General features: G+C 40.3%; 1 protein-coding gene across 1 annotated transcript; it reads right to left on the bottom strand.

The window, feature by feature from the left end:
- Positions 1 to 968: 968 nt before the first annotated feature.
- mtmr6 (myotubularin related protein 6) lies at positions 969 to 14,892 on the bottom strand. The gene is made up of 15 exons (XM_023272073.3): positions 14,693 to 14,892; positions 11,869 to 12,000; positions 9,201 to 9,363; positions 8,802 to 8,959; positions 6,487 to 6,615; positions 5,450 to 5,584; positions 5,134 to 5,266; positions 4,910 to 5,019; positions 4,672 to 4,797; positions 4,507 to 4,556; positions 4,207 to 4,300; positions 4,020 to 4,126; positions 2,379 to 2,513; positions 2,134 to 2,260; positions 969 to 1,635 (listed from the first exon to the last, which is right to left on the bottom strand). The coding sequence occupies exons 1-15, from the start codon at positions 14,714 to 14,716 to the stop codon at positions 1,279 to 1,281; spliced, it is 1,980 nt and encodes a 659-aa protein (XP_023127841.1). The 5' UTR covers positions 14,717 to 14,892; the 3' UTR covers positions 969 to 1,278.
- Between the last annotated feature and the right edge of the window lie 1,037 nt (positions 14,893 to 15,929).

Below are 15,929 nucleotides of genomic sequence, written 5' to 3'. Positions count from 1 at the left end.
GCCTTTTGTGGATCTTCAAAGGTCCTGCAGAAGCATTTTAAAAAAGATAATACAGGAAGAATTATGTAAATATGACAGGCAGCCTTAGGGCTAGTCTTGCATTTGACAGTGTTTAAGACAGACAAACCCACTGACCTTATACCCTGTCTGTTCATTGAGTGTCTGTGTCAGTGGCCCTTGATCGATGTCATAAATAATAAGTCACTGACGCGGCAGACAGACACAACCAATAGGATCTGGGGATCAATGCACGTTAGAAAGTCAGATTATTTGATCGACGTGAGAATCAAAACAGGATTAAATGATCAATGAGGGGGGCATTGACAGCTGAACCTCTTCAGGGTCTGTTGCCCCAGTAATAATTACAGTCCAGAGCATAAGGAGTTGGATTTGAAGTTTTGCTTTTCAGTCTGTGTTTCAGTATATTTAATTTCAAAATAAAATAAGGGATACTATATTGATGTCTCAGGTTTAATTTGAAATGGTTAGTGTCAGTACTGAAAGAACAGCCTGCGAGATAGAACTCTGAACTCAAACCTCATTTCTCAGTTTTGGCCACTATGGGTTAAAATGTTCTATATTTCGCACATTTCTTTCTATATTGATGCAAACTACTCGGTGTTTTAAGAAGCATCCTTTATGAACCGGACAGTTAAAAAATAAACCAAACTGCACTGAGTCAGATGCAGTAAACAGATCAACCGAATTTTGTTCCAGTGGGATTTTCATTGCTATATTTCATGATGTAGACTATGAGGTTTTATTTTTTCAGTCAGTCGGATCAGAGCAAAATCAGCTCAAAAATGACATTAGATTAGGTTGGACTCCAGCCTTTGGATGAAATTGAATATTTCTTGTGCCAAAAACAGTGATTTTATGACTGGTTTCCTGTGTAGAAATGACAGTGAAATATTAAGGTCATGTCTTTTAAAAAGTGGATTATATAACAAGACAAATTAAAAGACTCATTGTTTTGTTGATGAATTTATTCTCTTATGATATTCTTGAATTTTCTATAGTGCTTTTCAACATTCATAAAAAAAAACCAAGCCTTTTCACTATAGATGCAGTATATGACATAATAATGAGGCTTTCCATAGAGATTTATACTATACAGACATACAACTTCATCCACCCGGCCCACTTAGGGCCATTGCGTAATCAGCACTTAATCACATACCAAATGACAGCTTCACCTTTAACACGCACACACTTTTAGTAAGCCCTCTCACTCGGTTGCACCTGTCCCTCAGTATCCCACAATCCCTCGGTTTGGTTTCAGCAGGTCATACGTGCCACGCCAAACTCCAGACTGACAACAGCTGGCTCCTCTTTGGCCACATCACTGTTGTATGTCCCTTCCAGCTCTCCGTAGCTCTGCTTCCTGCTGTCAGTGCCACTGCTGCCCTCTACAGTCCGCTCTGTGTCCGTGCTCTCCATGGCCTCCTCGCCCACCTCCTCCTGCTCGTCGTCCTCCTCGTGACGTTGCACTTCTTTGTGGTTGATGGGTGCTCCCAGGATGAGGGAGTCGGGACGTGGCGGAAGCGTGTTGGAGTTGGAGCGCTGAACCCTGGTAGGAGGAGCTGCAGGGGGGTCCGAGGTTGCGACGGGAGTCACGCCAAGTTGCTGGAGCTTCTGAAAGATTGAGATAACATGAAAAAATCCTTTAATCATTGTATTTCTATAGCATGCCGCAATTTAAAATAATTATCATTATGAATCGGAGGTGAATACTATGAATTTAAATATTCAAAATGGTTTAAAAAGTAATGGAACTCTGCAATATTTTATAAGCATATAATAACAAAGTAATGTACAGTAAATGAGCGCTGCCACATGCAACATTCATCTTCATAAAATAATTACTATTTTTAAATCGAGTAATAATGCTCTTTCTCCGCCATTTCCCTAATTTTGTGAGAAAACAACTGCATTATCCACGCATGATAGTTAACTCGTAATTTTGGGATAATAAAACTAAAGTAAAATTAAGCGAAATATCTGCTCTTAGCTTCTGTAAAAATAAGTGAATATATAAGAATTTAAAAAGGCACTGTCCACAATGAATGTATATCACCACAATTATTTAACTGAAATACATAGACTAGTGTGTATAAAGTGAATCCAGCTCACGGTCTCCAGTGCTTGCAGTGTGCTCTCTGCCTTTCGACTGTTCTCTCTCAGCGTCAGAATGGTTTTCAGGATAGACTGACGTGGGTGCATGGACCGATCAAACTGGTGGTACATGTTCCTCCAGAACCTTAAGAGCACAAGTGTAGAAAGACGCACAGATAAGAGTTATAGAGACATATGGACAATTAAAGTATATAAATTTAAAAGTATAACAAGAGCAGCGAGACGAGGAAGGCTGTACTGACTTAAAATGGTAGGGCAGGGTGGAGGGCTCCAGAACAGGATGTGCTTCAGAGTACGCCGGGCTGTAGAACGGATTCAAGTAGTTCTGTTTCTCGCTCATTAAAAACGCCCACAGGGAGTGAGTCCGCTCTCTCAACCTGGAACACAGAATACGTCATCGTCTAGTGGGTATATTGAGTGGATCTTAAAAAACTCAGCATTTACGCACACAGGAAGCTCACGGTATAGTCATATATGTCTCGGTGTGTCCGATCAAAAAAAGCTGTCACAGTCCAAGCTTTCCATTATGCCTTATTGACTCAGTTTTACTTATCAGTAAGACAAATAAACCCTTTCTTTATTAAGAAAACATATAGATATGTGTCTTGCAGTTTTTTGTTCCATTAATGCTTTCATGGGCTAAATACACACTGCAGAGTAGGATGGAAAGAAGGCGTGTTTGTTAGACTTCCTATTCATGCTAAATGAACAGTGATAGAGCCTGGTGCCACATCAGGAAGTTTCCCACACAGAACAATGAGCACAAGAAGGTTTAAATGGTTTCAAGTGGATCAAATTTCTCGTGGCTCTGTCCTTATCTGGATCAAAAAAAAAGTATTTGCAATATGAAATAACCTACATAGTGTGTACTGGCTTTACTTGGAGAGGGACTGTATGAATTTGCAGGTGTAGTCCACCAGACTTGCTAGACTCTATGTTTAAATACTTTCCTGATATTTCATCAGAGCATACGACTTATGGCAGTACTTGCCAAAACGAAGATCTGATAACACTTGTCCCTGCTGATACTGACAAATCTGAACGGAGATGATGTAGCTGGTGGCAAGTTGAATAAAGTCATGTGGCTAATCAGCTTTTGTAGTTGGAAGAAGTCATCAAAATATAACGAGTATACAGCAAATTGACATAACCAGTGTGTCAATATATCATGGATTTGGGCGTGTCAATGAATGACAAGGCAGAGAGAACGCAATGCACTTTCCTGTTAAGTTATAAATTACTGACGGGAACTTTGTATGGAAAAGGCGGGGTGTCACTACCAGTCCACATTTGAAATCCTCTTCCCCTATCTTCCACCTACCCAAGCACAAAGGTGCATGCAATAGATGATGCAGGTTCTCTAATACCCAGGTTGTCAGAAATGTGCACTACATGGGCGCCTGTATAGCTCAACAGGTTACCATGTACAGGAGCTAGCCCCTTTGCTGCATGTCTTCCCCCCACTCTTCTCCCTCCTTTCCTGTCTATCGCTCACTGCACCTGTCAAAGCCAAAAAGGCCAAAAAAAAGAAAAGTGCACTACAGAACTAACTTACAGATACAGATTTTACGGAGTCCATTGGTGTTTGCTGTTGCCTAGTCTGTGAATGGGGCAGTGACCATACCATTACCATTTTACTTTTTTACAAGCACTTGGTTTGCTGTCAGCATCTTTTTAAGCTCAGCAGTCTGTCTCACCACTAGTGACTGACCTCTGGTGGCATGTGCTGCACACTACAACACATCACATCAGTACAGGATCTCTATATCAGTTTAATAGAAAGTTGTTATTTCTATTGGCAATAGAGGACTTTTTAAAAAACAAAAGTAAACAGAAACATTTTTTAGAATACTAAGCTAGAAATACATGTGTGTCTGACTTACTGCAACTCCTCTCTCTGCCTCTGATTGTTGCCAAGGAAGTTTCCATATTGACATGAGTGGACGTGCTCATGGATCTGCAGCAGGAACCACTCACTGAACTCAAACGCCTGAAGAGAATTTAATCATTAAGTAAATACAGTAAGCAGATTGGTGTAGACACAATGTCAGTTTTGTTTGGCTCACACACCTGTGGGAACTGCTCAGTCAGTTGCCAAACACACTCCAGGAACTGAGTGAAGATAGGAGATACCTCCTTCGGATCCCCATCCAACTGGTCACACCTGGATAGACACAGTTCAAATAATAGTACAATAACAGACACACATTATATATTCAAGAGCTTAGCAGTGCAAATCTAGTAATACACAGTAGTCATAAAATATTAAAGGTTATATAATCGGGGCGAATAGGAGATCCAGATTGAAGCTGCTGAAGTAGCAAACACTGACCAAATCTCCGGGCATAAATGATCCAGTTGAAACCTCACCTGTCTGCAAACTTGTGACCAAAGGAGATCCAGTCTTTCTCTATCAGTACCTAGAAGATAAAGGTCAGTAAAAACCAAGTTTGACGCATGAGGTACAAACACAAGACTGCATTCATACTCATATCAGCATCAGCATCATCATGTGTGTCGGTTTGCGGCCGGTACCATGAAGCCCTTGATAGTACGATAGTAGGGATCCATGAGCAGCGACCCCAGAGAGCAGACTTGGGCCGTTCTATCCCATCCATCTGAACAATGAACCAACACACTGACTCCTTCCACTGTCACCGCCTGTAGCCAAATGCAGGGACAGATAGCAGAGGAATGCAGTCAAAAAAATGACCAGTAGAGATAGGATAATGTGCATGAAACAGAAGTTTGTTGTTTTTTTTTTTTTTTTTACCTTGGTGAGAAAGATGGCTGCATCTACTACAGCTTTGATATGCCGCAGCCAGCCGCTACTCTCCAGCCCCACCAGATAGTCACTCATGGAGAGAGGCCGAGATCCAATCACTGAGAGACAGAAAGTAATTTCAGATTAATCGTATACATCCCCCTTCACAATCTGCAGAAAATGTGAAGACATTTTTGGACGTGTGCTAGTGTGCGTGGCGACGTGTGTTTAACCTTCCAGTAATTTCTGCAGGCTAGCTCTCATTACGTGGATGTTTTCAATGCCAACAAACTGGAAGCGGATGTTGGAGTAGTTGTCCTCGTTCTCGTAGCCTTTGCCTGCTGCTCGGTTAGCTAGTGCATTCAACTGCAGCAAAGAAAAGACCGGATAAAAATAAAATGATTGCAAAGTTTCTGTCAACTCTGTTTTCCATCTGTGTTTAAGTAACATTGAAACCATTTCCACACACACACTTAAAATATTCAGTTTCTAACTTGAAGAATAACATTTCTGACATGCATGAACCTTGTTTGGCTGTCATGGTTTTACCTTTGGCCTGGTATCCATGACATAAACAAATCGGCTGTTGTGATTGGCCTTGCTGATGGCCTGCAGGAGGCTCTCGTCTTCTAGGCATCGTGCGCTGAACCCAGAGAGAGGCTGACTGCATCGACACACTGCCGCCTGTCAAGGTGAATGGAGTACACTAATCAGAACAAAGAGTTAGCATAGCCACATTATATCGATCAGTCAAATTCCAACAGTGATTTCATAGTCATTTCACTTTTTACACTGGATAACTGACAGAAAGCAAAAGTATAATGTTTTAGCTTTTAACCAGTTTGGTATTAAGTCAGAATTTCCATCAGTAAACAAGAAATATTCTGTGCAGTTTCTCATGAAATTTGTTAAACACATACATAGCACAGATCATTTATGTGTTGACATATTGACATTTCCTATCTGCCACTGTATCACTTTTTAAAAAAATGCTCTGTTCTTTTGTTATATGCTGCCACTGGCACATTTTTTGTAAATTTTTTGTGAAGATTTCTATTTACTCCACTATTTAGTTATTTTTTATTCTTATTTTATTTTCTTATTTGTTTTGTATGTTTAAAAGGGAGAAAGTCATCAGGAATATCATTGTACACTGTGTATAATGACAATAAAGCTTTCTTATCTTCCCTTGCTTCAATGTACATGTAAAACATGCCATATACTATACATTTTTATTTTCTTTTTGAACAAAACTGTAAATGTTAAGGCGTTGTCTGTCCGTCAGTGTTCCCTTTCGGTCAGTGCTCTAAAGCATTTAATGGAGGATACTGAACATGATACAGATATAATTGTGCATTCCTACTTTGTACGTGCTGTTACATACTCCAGTGGGTACATTCACATGGAATTTGTCGAGCACTTTGATTTACTCCAAGGAGTTACTGACTTTTCTAGCAATTAACAATCCCATTGTCATTCAGATGATGACACCCTAGGACTACACCTACAATTTGTTGTGTTTAACTCAGCAATTTATTAATTAAAGAGGTAAATGACTGTTGCTGTTATTAAAGTTGTTACAGTACCTTCTTCTCTTGGTAGAAATATGTGAGTACAGGGAAGCGTCCTTTGCTTCTGAACTTGGAACTCCCCACAATTATAGGCTTACTGGCTGTGATGGGAACGTACAGGTCCCGTGGATATGTCTCACACACCTGGAAAATCACAAACAAAATGCACATAAACAAAGGATATGGAGCATTAGTATCAGTATAGTTAACACCTGAGTTACACAGATGACCCTAAAAGCTATTTTCTGGGGGAACGTGTGCCGAATCAAAGTGTTACCAGCAACAGGACAAAACTGTTAGGGCTCCTAATAGTCTTTAGAGATAGAGATATCATTTTGGATTGACGGCCTTTTGTCCATCTATCTTTTAGCTGTAACTAATATTTAGCACTGAAGCTAATAGGTGAGCTCCAGCGCTCTCTTCTGGACTAGTTTTCATAATGTTTTGTAATGTCTAACCAGTTTCTCCAATATAATACTGCCACTCCCTCATTTATATCCAGCTTAGTACAACGTCAGGAGGCCTCGCCTTACATTTGAACATGCAATCCTGGACGACATTCATACGTAACACAAGGTAAAAAAACACAACATATGTTTATATATTTTATTTCGTGTCAATAAATACAACTATATAACATATCCAATAGAACTACACCATACAGTTAGCATGTTGGCAGCCCTGAATTACTTTATAGCTCGGTAAACACGAAAAATTAACAAAATCTCTGAGGCCTTTTTCATTTTGTGATAGCTGGAGCTTACATCACACAGAAATTGCTTGCTTGCAGTTGTCTTTTTTCTAATTTTTCTTTTAAATGATATTTTGCCACATTGTTTACACAAGCTTTATCTTTCCAGTTACCAAACTGTGTTTATCCACTGCGTCTTGACTGAAAATGATTCCAGACTCATAACAAAATAAAATAGAAAAGATCTCTTGCATGCAAATTCCATCTAGACACACCAAAATAATGAGTGGAATATCTACTTGTTTTTCTCCGTTACAGAACATATTAGCAGCAGGTCTGGCTGCTGCATCCGATGTAAAAAAAAAAACAAACAAAACAAAACATACACTCATCAGCCACTTTATTGGGTACACCAGTTCAATTGTTAACGCAAATGGCTAATCAGCCAATCACATAGCTGCAACTCACTACACTTAGGCATGTAGACGTGGTTAAGACAACTTGCTGGAGTTCAAACTGAGCATCAGAATGAGAAAGAAAGGGGATTTAAATGACTTTGAATGTGGCATGGTTGTTGGTGCCAGAAAGGCTGGTCTGAGTATTTCATAACTGCTGATCTACTGGAATTTTCACACACTACCATGTCTAGGGTTTACAGAGAATGGTCCCAAAAAGACAAAATATCCAATGAGAGGCAGCTGTGTGGATGAAAATGTCTTGTTGATGTGAGGGGTCAGAAGAAAATGGGCAGACTGGTTCGAAATGACAGAAAGGCAACAGTAACTCAAAAAACTACTGGTTACAACCAAGGAATGCAGAATACCGCCTCTGAACGCACAACACGTTGAACCTTGAAGAGGATGGACTACAGCTGAAGAAGACCACATTGGGTGCCACTCCTGTCAGCTAAGAACAGGAAACTGAGGCTACAATTGACACAGGTTCACCAAAACTGGACAACTGAAGATTGCCTGGTCTGATGAGTCTCCATTTCAGCTGCGACATTCAGATGATAAGGTTGGCATTTGGCGCAAACAACATGAAAGCATGGATCCATCCTGCCTTGTATCAGTGGTTCAGACTGGTGGTGTAATGGTGTGGGGGATATTTTATTGGCACAATTTGGGCCCCGTAGTACCAGCTGAGCATTGTTTAAACCGGAGTATTGTTGCTGACCATGTCCATCCCTTTATGACCACAGTGGATCATCTTCTGATAGTTACTTCCAGCAGGATAATGCTCCATGTTGCAAAGCTCAAATCATCTCAAACTGGTTTCTTGAACATGACAGTGAGTTCACTGTACTCCAATGGCCTCCAGAGTCACCAGATCTCGATCCAATAGAACCTTTGAGATGTGGCGGAACAGGAAGTTGGTATCATGGATGTGCGGTCGACAAATCTGCAGCAACTGCGTGATGCTATCATGTCAATATGGATCAAAGTCTCTAAGGAATGTATCTAACACCTTGTTGAAAGTATGGCACAAAGAATGAAGGCAGTTCTGAAGGCAAAAGGGGGTCAAAATTTTTGCTAGCAAGGCGTACCTGATAAAGTGCCCAGTTAGTGTATGTCTGACAATTCTAACAAATTCTCTATTTGGCACATCAAATCAAAAACACTGATAGTTTATTATCTACCTTGTAGTCTCTGTTGACGTCGGTGAGCTGCCATTGGTCACAGGGGACGCCCATCCTCTCAAACTCTGCCCCAAGGTCAATGAGCTGCCATCCTTCCTCTCTCTGTTGGTCATTTTGTTTGGGGTTGTAGGAGAACGCATAGAGATCCTCATAGCTTACTGCACAGAAAAAAAAAACAGAGAGAAAGCCCTTAAAATATAGATAAGCGTTAAAGCACAATTTAGGTATGCAAATATACCTACTACACGTGTAAAGGATCAAATAGATTTATGATTTATTAAACGCAAAAAGAGGTAGAAGAACGAAAACAACAACAAATCAGTGATAGGACAGAAATGCCTGTAATGGACAGAAGGAAAACACAGAACTTAACACAAACAGACATAAGCTGAAACCCACCTGGTCGTAGAAGTCGCAGCAGCGAGCTGTAGATGTCGTGACAGTCTCGTTCTCTCTGTACCACAAACTGAACCATCCTGAAGTTTCGACACTGAATGACCAGAGGACAGCCTGTGGTGGTGAGGGAGAGCTTCTCCACAGAGGCTATATGGTGATGCAAAATCTGCCAGAAGTAGAAAGGAACAGGGTTAAGGAAAAGAACGAGAAGCTTTTTATACTTTTCCTGTGTATAAAGCATGTATGAATGTGTGAGTAAGAATCTTAGAAACGTAGAAACACAGTGATTTGAAAGCCTTTTTGATTTTCATTATTTTCAGCACCTCAGGTACACTTAAAAAGCATGTTATGTCAAGATTAACTTGTTTAACACTCTTTAATTTTTACCCTGTAGTAACCCCCAACAATTCAAAATAGTTCTAAGAGAACTTCAAAGTAAACTGTTGGATTCAAAGCAAAAACCAGATCAAGAAGTAGTGTTTAATCGTTTAGGAAAGGCACAAATAAACGCACACACCAGAGGAAGCCTTCACATCAACTTATCCATCTTGTGTAACAAAAAGCTTGCTCCATATTTCCACATAATCATTATTTGCTTTATTATCACACAGTATAAAGAGCATAGAGGACAAGAGGGTCAGATGCAGCACATTAACATATTCATGAATGCAGTTTGAGTCCCACAACCACGGGAAATAATTAAGATGCACATTCATCAGCATAAGTGATGACTAGTGACGCGCACACGCACACAACATAACTTCTGATCTCACCATCTGCTACGACATACAGAAACTCAGCTGCTCTTTAATATTTTATGAGGTACAACAACATCCTGACAAACTTTCTCTGTTTCTGACTATCAGAATTACTTCAAAATGACTCCCCAGTGTGCACATGTACACTATACTGCACATGGGAGACACACACATATGGGAACCTAAAGATTCAAAAGCACACAATGACACACGATAACAGTAGGAAACAATACTGCTGCTATTTCAGAATACAGCCAAAACGAGGAGGAAAAAAATCTTTTGCTCTTCTCAGCACATGAAGCAGGAAGGATGGTAGGAATGAGGTCATGGCCCAAGTTCTGCTGCACAAAGCATTTTAAACCATGCTAACCATTCCACAATGCAGACCAGTCACTGTGGCTATCTGAATACTAGAGTACTGTTTTAACTGCACTGAAAAAGATGTGGTTTTTTATATGCTACTGTATGCAAAAATGACCAGTTAAATCGAGTGTGTTAAATGTCAATGGGAACTAAAACTGCCACACTTTATTTCCCACACAGGAATTCCCAATAATCTCCTGTCTCAGGTGACTGCTCTCGGCTCTTTATGCCACTACTGGACATCCCCTATTTAAAGCTCTTCTACTTCTTCCTCGCTATTCTCACACCCTACCATTATGCTGTCAGGGCACCATAAAAAAACAGGAGACTATCAGTAAATCAGAATGTCATACTGTTGCTGCCAGACATTATTAACCCAGTTTTCACAGTGCTACACACACACACACACTTCACATGCATGCACCTCGCTACAGTGTAAAGGTTTTGAAACTAAACCCGATTTCCTCTTACCACACACAAGCTTCCATATTCTCTCTCTCCTCCTCAACCCACACACAGATACACTCTATTATGTTGCAGACTTCCTTATAGTGGTCACACGAATGTCTCTTTCTGTAGCTGCGGTGAGGCAATATCAGTTTCACATGGAAGCTCAAGTTTCTCTAGAGTGGTCATTTTTGCCTATTTATTTGCAACTACCTGTGAGTTTTTGAATTGATTTTAAGATTTGACTGCTTGTTTTTAAAGCCTTGAATGGCCGGGCTCCTGCTTACATCCAGGAACTACTCATGAGCCTGAACGCAGCTTGAGATCCACCAGCATGGCCCTTCTAAAGGTTCCTACCTCCTGTTTGGTCACTGAGGGTGACCGAGCCTTCGCAGCTCGGGCCCCCAAGCTCTGGAACGCCCTGCCTGTGGCTCTCAAGCAGACAAACTGAGCACCCATTTTTAAATCGCTTCCTAAAACTCACTTTTAACGTATGGCCTTTTCCAAACTGCTGCTTTCACTTGTACGATTGTACTGTGTTGTTATGGGATCTTATTGTTTTATCCTTTTTGTTTTTACTGTAAAGTACTTGTGTGTTTTGAAAGGTGCTATACAAACCATACATCACTATTATTATCATCATTATTAAATCTTATGTTGATAGCTTGAGCTTGGACGCTCAAAAAAAGATAAAACTGGCGACTAAATCAATGACAACATTGCTGCTCAGTTTTTGGCAGCCACAACAATGATTTTGCTAGAAGCTTCTGGCAACGCTGCATCCATCCCTCCAGCAAGGGAGTGAATAAATAATAAATTGCAAAGTAATAAAAGTTAATTAGTAGGCTAAAATCAGGTTCATAATTTTAAATTAGCATCCTCATTACCAACACTGGCACAAACTGGTGCAAATTCTGGGAGTGGTGGGCACATTGTATTCATATTTTGCATTTAACCCACCTGCACTGTTGCGGTATACAACTCTCAGCACTGTATCGGTTATCCCAACTGTGTCTGAGTGCATTCACTTGTATACTACTTGTACATTTGGGAATTGTGACACCTGCACTACCAGCAGAACAGTCACCACCAGAAGCACTCACCCAGATCTCCTGTCCGGCAGAGGTCGAGTTGTTAGAGCTGCTCTCCACAAAGATGAGATGTGTGGCTGTGAGGTACAGGGTGCCATTTGTGGATTTGCTGCTGAAGCGATCCAACAGCCGCACCTGCTCCACCTGCAAACACATACCAAAAATAACGAATTTATCAGCTGTTAGAAGTAAGGTCTGCCTCTGTGGCTGGGTGGAAATAACACACTGAAACGAAGAGCGGCAGGAGCTTGCCAACAGGAGTAACACCTGCCAGAAGAAAAACTGTCAGCAGCACTGATTCCAGCTGGCACACCACCTAACACTGACCACCTGGCCCTCACTATCGGCTGCCAGTTCCGTTATATTAGGAGTCACAAGCAATTTCTAAACATGAGAAAAAAGTCTAATGATGGCTGTGACAGAAAAGTGTTGAATACATAATAAATGAACCTCCTGCTCTATATTTAGACCCAACGCCTTATAGTTTTCATTTCACCTGTATGTAAGATGCAGTCTTGTAGTGTTCTTGCAATACTTCCTGTACCCACCTCCCCCATTGGCAGAAAACACCCATATAGTACATATTGCGAGTAGAATATTTACTCAAGTCACAAGGCTTCACAAAGGATGAAGGCTGTGGTCCACTAGCTGTAATAAATAACAGGTTTTACAACAATGTGAAATTTAGTCAGGCAGAAAATCCCCCCCATCCTAGAAAAACTACTACATGTATGCACCTTGTCTAGTATCTTATCTTTTCAGTAAAAAATATTAATAAATATCCAAAATGTATACAGGATAGGTCCCACACATGGATTCTGAAAAACTTGCTGATTGACTTTGTGTGCATAAACCTGCACTGTTGCATCCCTTTCCACCGTGAAGATAAACTAGAATAAAAAGTATTGCTCTCATTGTAAAAAATAAATAAAAATACAGCAGCACTAATCACCGACACACCACAGCTAAGAGGCTATTAGACTGTTGGTTCTGTATTGCTTGCTTATGCCAATGCTAACTGTCTAAATCCATGATTCATCACACGATGCTCTTTTGTTGACTCAGGCATCCTCTTCTTTGTTTCCGTTTTCCTGTTGCTCTCAGATATGATGAAATGATTGAGCCGGGCTCTGTCTCCCAGCAACCAGTGGGTCACAGCTCTGTCGTAAGCAGGTTTCTTAGAACATACGGGAAGTCAGCGGCATGTGAGAGTAAATGAGTGGGTTAATGCAGGAGGGAGCAAAAGAAGGAACATCTCATACTGTGTCATAGGACCTTTGATGATGTGATTGTTTATATCTTTTCCAAACTAATTATGCAACACATGCCATCATTTATAGTAATCTAAATACAGTAAGCACTGCAATGCTTGAAAATTTCATAGCTTTTTCATAGCAGAATCTCAAGTGGAACACATGGTTAAAAATGATCATTCAACATAACACTGTGTTTTTTACGATAGCAATAAAGTATTCTTCTGCCGTTTAATTCAAGCAAACAACCAAGAGGACCTGAGACAGTGGGGACACACCCAGTCTGCATGCACTCACACCCACCAGATCCCGGCATTTCTTTATTGTGCTGACAAACTTGCTGCCTAAGAATTGTGTTTACTTTGCTATAATGTATGATTATCTTCAAGCCTCAAAAATTGTGCCACACTGCTGTTTAAAATTAAAGTTAAAAATTAAAATATACACCGTGAAAAACTCACAGTGAGGTCTAAGTAGTCCCTACCTTATGAGCCAGAGAGGCTTTTGTGGAAGAGGTTTGACTGGTTCATGCCAAATGAAAGCCACACAGGTCATAAACAGTGCAGTCCACATGTCTTTGTACTTTACTGTGTCTTTTTCTGTGTTGTCTTTTTGCCCAACAATGGATTGGATTGAAAATAAACAAGAGCTGTCTGACTTTCAGCTTTAATCTGAAAAGTGCACAAGAATCAGATGAACTCCGACATGCACTAAATTAGATAGTGCTGTGGGTGGGACATTGGTCGGGATCACATAGTGGTGACTACACATAGTTTAATGCATCGCAGCCAAACTGGGGAATTTTTAAAAACAATTAACTAAGCGATAAGTGATAATCAGCAATATCTGACTCGATAATCAGTCAGGCCAATAAATATGTGATCTCTTAACTTTACAGGTTAAAAAGCAGCTGGATCATTTATTTATCAGAAAATAATAATATTTATTTATTTATTTATTTTCAGTCAATGACTGTGAATTCTACAACCCACATACACAGGCCACTTGGAATCTTTTATAGGAGCACAGGCCTGGCAGAAATAAACTTGTACTACAGCATTCCTCATTTCTTGCTTATTTAGTGGGATTTATGTTTAATCCAGGTCATCTAGTGTGATCAATGCCAAAATCTAATCCAATAAAAGCCACTGTTTGGCATTGCATGTTTGCTAGATGATAGAGTTTTTGTTACACTATATATGAGAAGTGCCATGCAACCATTAGACTGGCCCAGTCGTCTGATAAGTCCACCAATGTGCTGGTATTCACTGGTTAGCTTGGTAAGTGTAGCGTTAACTCATCATAAAATCAACGTAGGGCGTGCAGATAATAGCACTACAACAAGGAAGCCCAGCTATGTGCTGAACGGAAAAGACAAACAGCTCATTGATGCTCGTCACGTCTGACACGGAGCTGCTGGCGACACCTGCTAGCCAACATGCTATCACACTGACCCGCACACATTTAGTCCAAACACCGATATAAAGCAAACCGCACTTTAGCATTACAAAATTCCCAAGCAGACAAGGCCGAGTTGCTGACTGTGTCACATCCATTTGCAATTAGCAAGAGATGTTAGCTACCTTTGGCGTTCGGATATGCTCCATATCTCCGAGTCCAAACAGCTGTCAGCGACGGCAAAGCTTCAAACGACCCCTTCCCGAGAAAACTATATCATTGATAATATGGTGGCTTCAACACTAGCACGAACCGCCTGGACTTTTTCGGTGGCAAGTGTTTATTGTCAATTATTTCACTCCTCAGTCCACGTAAAGTCAACGGCAATCCCAAGCGGGTGGGTTTTCAAAATAAAAGCACAGCTTCCGCCGTTACATGGAGCTCGAATTTAAACCACTTTCTGGGATTCGTGCGCGGTAGTAATATGTATCTTGTGGATTTCAAAACAGATTTTGACTCAGAGCTCCTCTACAAGATAGATCCACAACACCAATGCAGATACTCTGAATTATTTAATATTAATACATAATAACAAACAAATTCAAAGTAAGTTTAAGACAACTCTTTGCACATCCAGTTCAAAAGTCAGGTGCACAAAAGAGGGATGAGCCAAACTAGAAGTCTTAAAAACACACTGTCTAACTTAGAAAAAAGACATTGATTCTAATGCTAGGACTTCATCAGGAAAATGGTTTGGAGCAAACAAAAGTTTTCTTGGGTAGGGAGTGTCGGTAATGTTTGCCTTGTTACTCCACCAAGGAACGTAGCAGAGCTATGTGACGATCAGCATATGTTTGTCTGTTAATCTGTGAATCTGTCTCTTAGCAACATTACTCAAAAATGGACTAACAGATTTGGATGAAATTTTCAGGGTAAGTCAGAAATGACACCAGGACCAAGCGATTCGATTTTCGCAGTGATACGGCTTTTAATCTGAATCCACGGATTCGTTAAATATTTCCATGTCATTGCGAGATAGCGTCACGGCGTCACTATGACAACAAGTGAATACTATGGCAGCTGCCTGCTGACGATCACATGATTGTGATCCTACTACAATCCACAGTCGGAAATTATACAACAATTGAACAGCCTTAGCGAAGTACTGCTCTCTCTGAGTGCTTTTCTTGTATGTATTGTGTTGCATTCATCCCATTTACTATTTCACATTCATAAATATGTATGTATAGTGCTGTTTTATGTATTGTACTTACTGTTGTGGGGTTGTTTTGTGTCTGCCTGTTTAGGGACATCATGTGTAAATTAGCTGCTAAGTAACAGTGGTGTGATTACTTTTAATTGTGCGCCACCCTTAAACAATAACAAACAATAACAAATAAACAATAAAAAAATAAACAATAA

Source organism: Amphiprion ocellaris, chromosome 22 (genome assembly GCF_022539595.1).
Source record: "Amphiprion ocellaris isolate individual 3 ecotype Okinawa chromosome 22, ASM2253959v1, whole genome shotgun sequence".
NCBI classification, from domain to species: Eukaryota; Metazoa; Chordata; class Actinopteri; family Pomacentridae; genus Amphiprion; species Amphiprion ocellaris.
Note: the sequence above shows the minus strand (reverse complement) of the source record. Positions and strands in the feature narration are given on the sequence as shown.

Coding starts and splice junctions, on each gene's coding strand:
- mtmr6 (XM_023272073.3), bottom strand. CDS start 14,716: ATGGAGCATATCCGAACGCCAAAG. Junction 8,960..9,200: donor GCTGCGACTTCTACGACCAG/GTGGGTTTCAGC, acceptor TTTTCTGTGCAG/TAAGCTATGAGGATCTCTAT. Junction 5,267..5,449: donor TCATGGATACCAGGCCAAAG/GTAAAACCATGA, acceptor TCTTTGCTGCAG/TTGAATGCACTAGCTAACCG.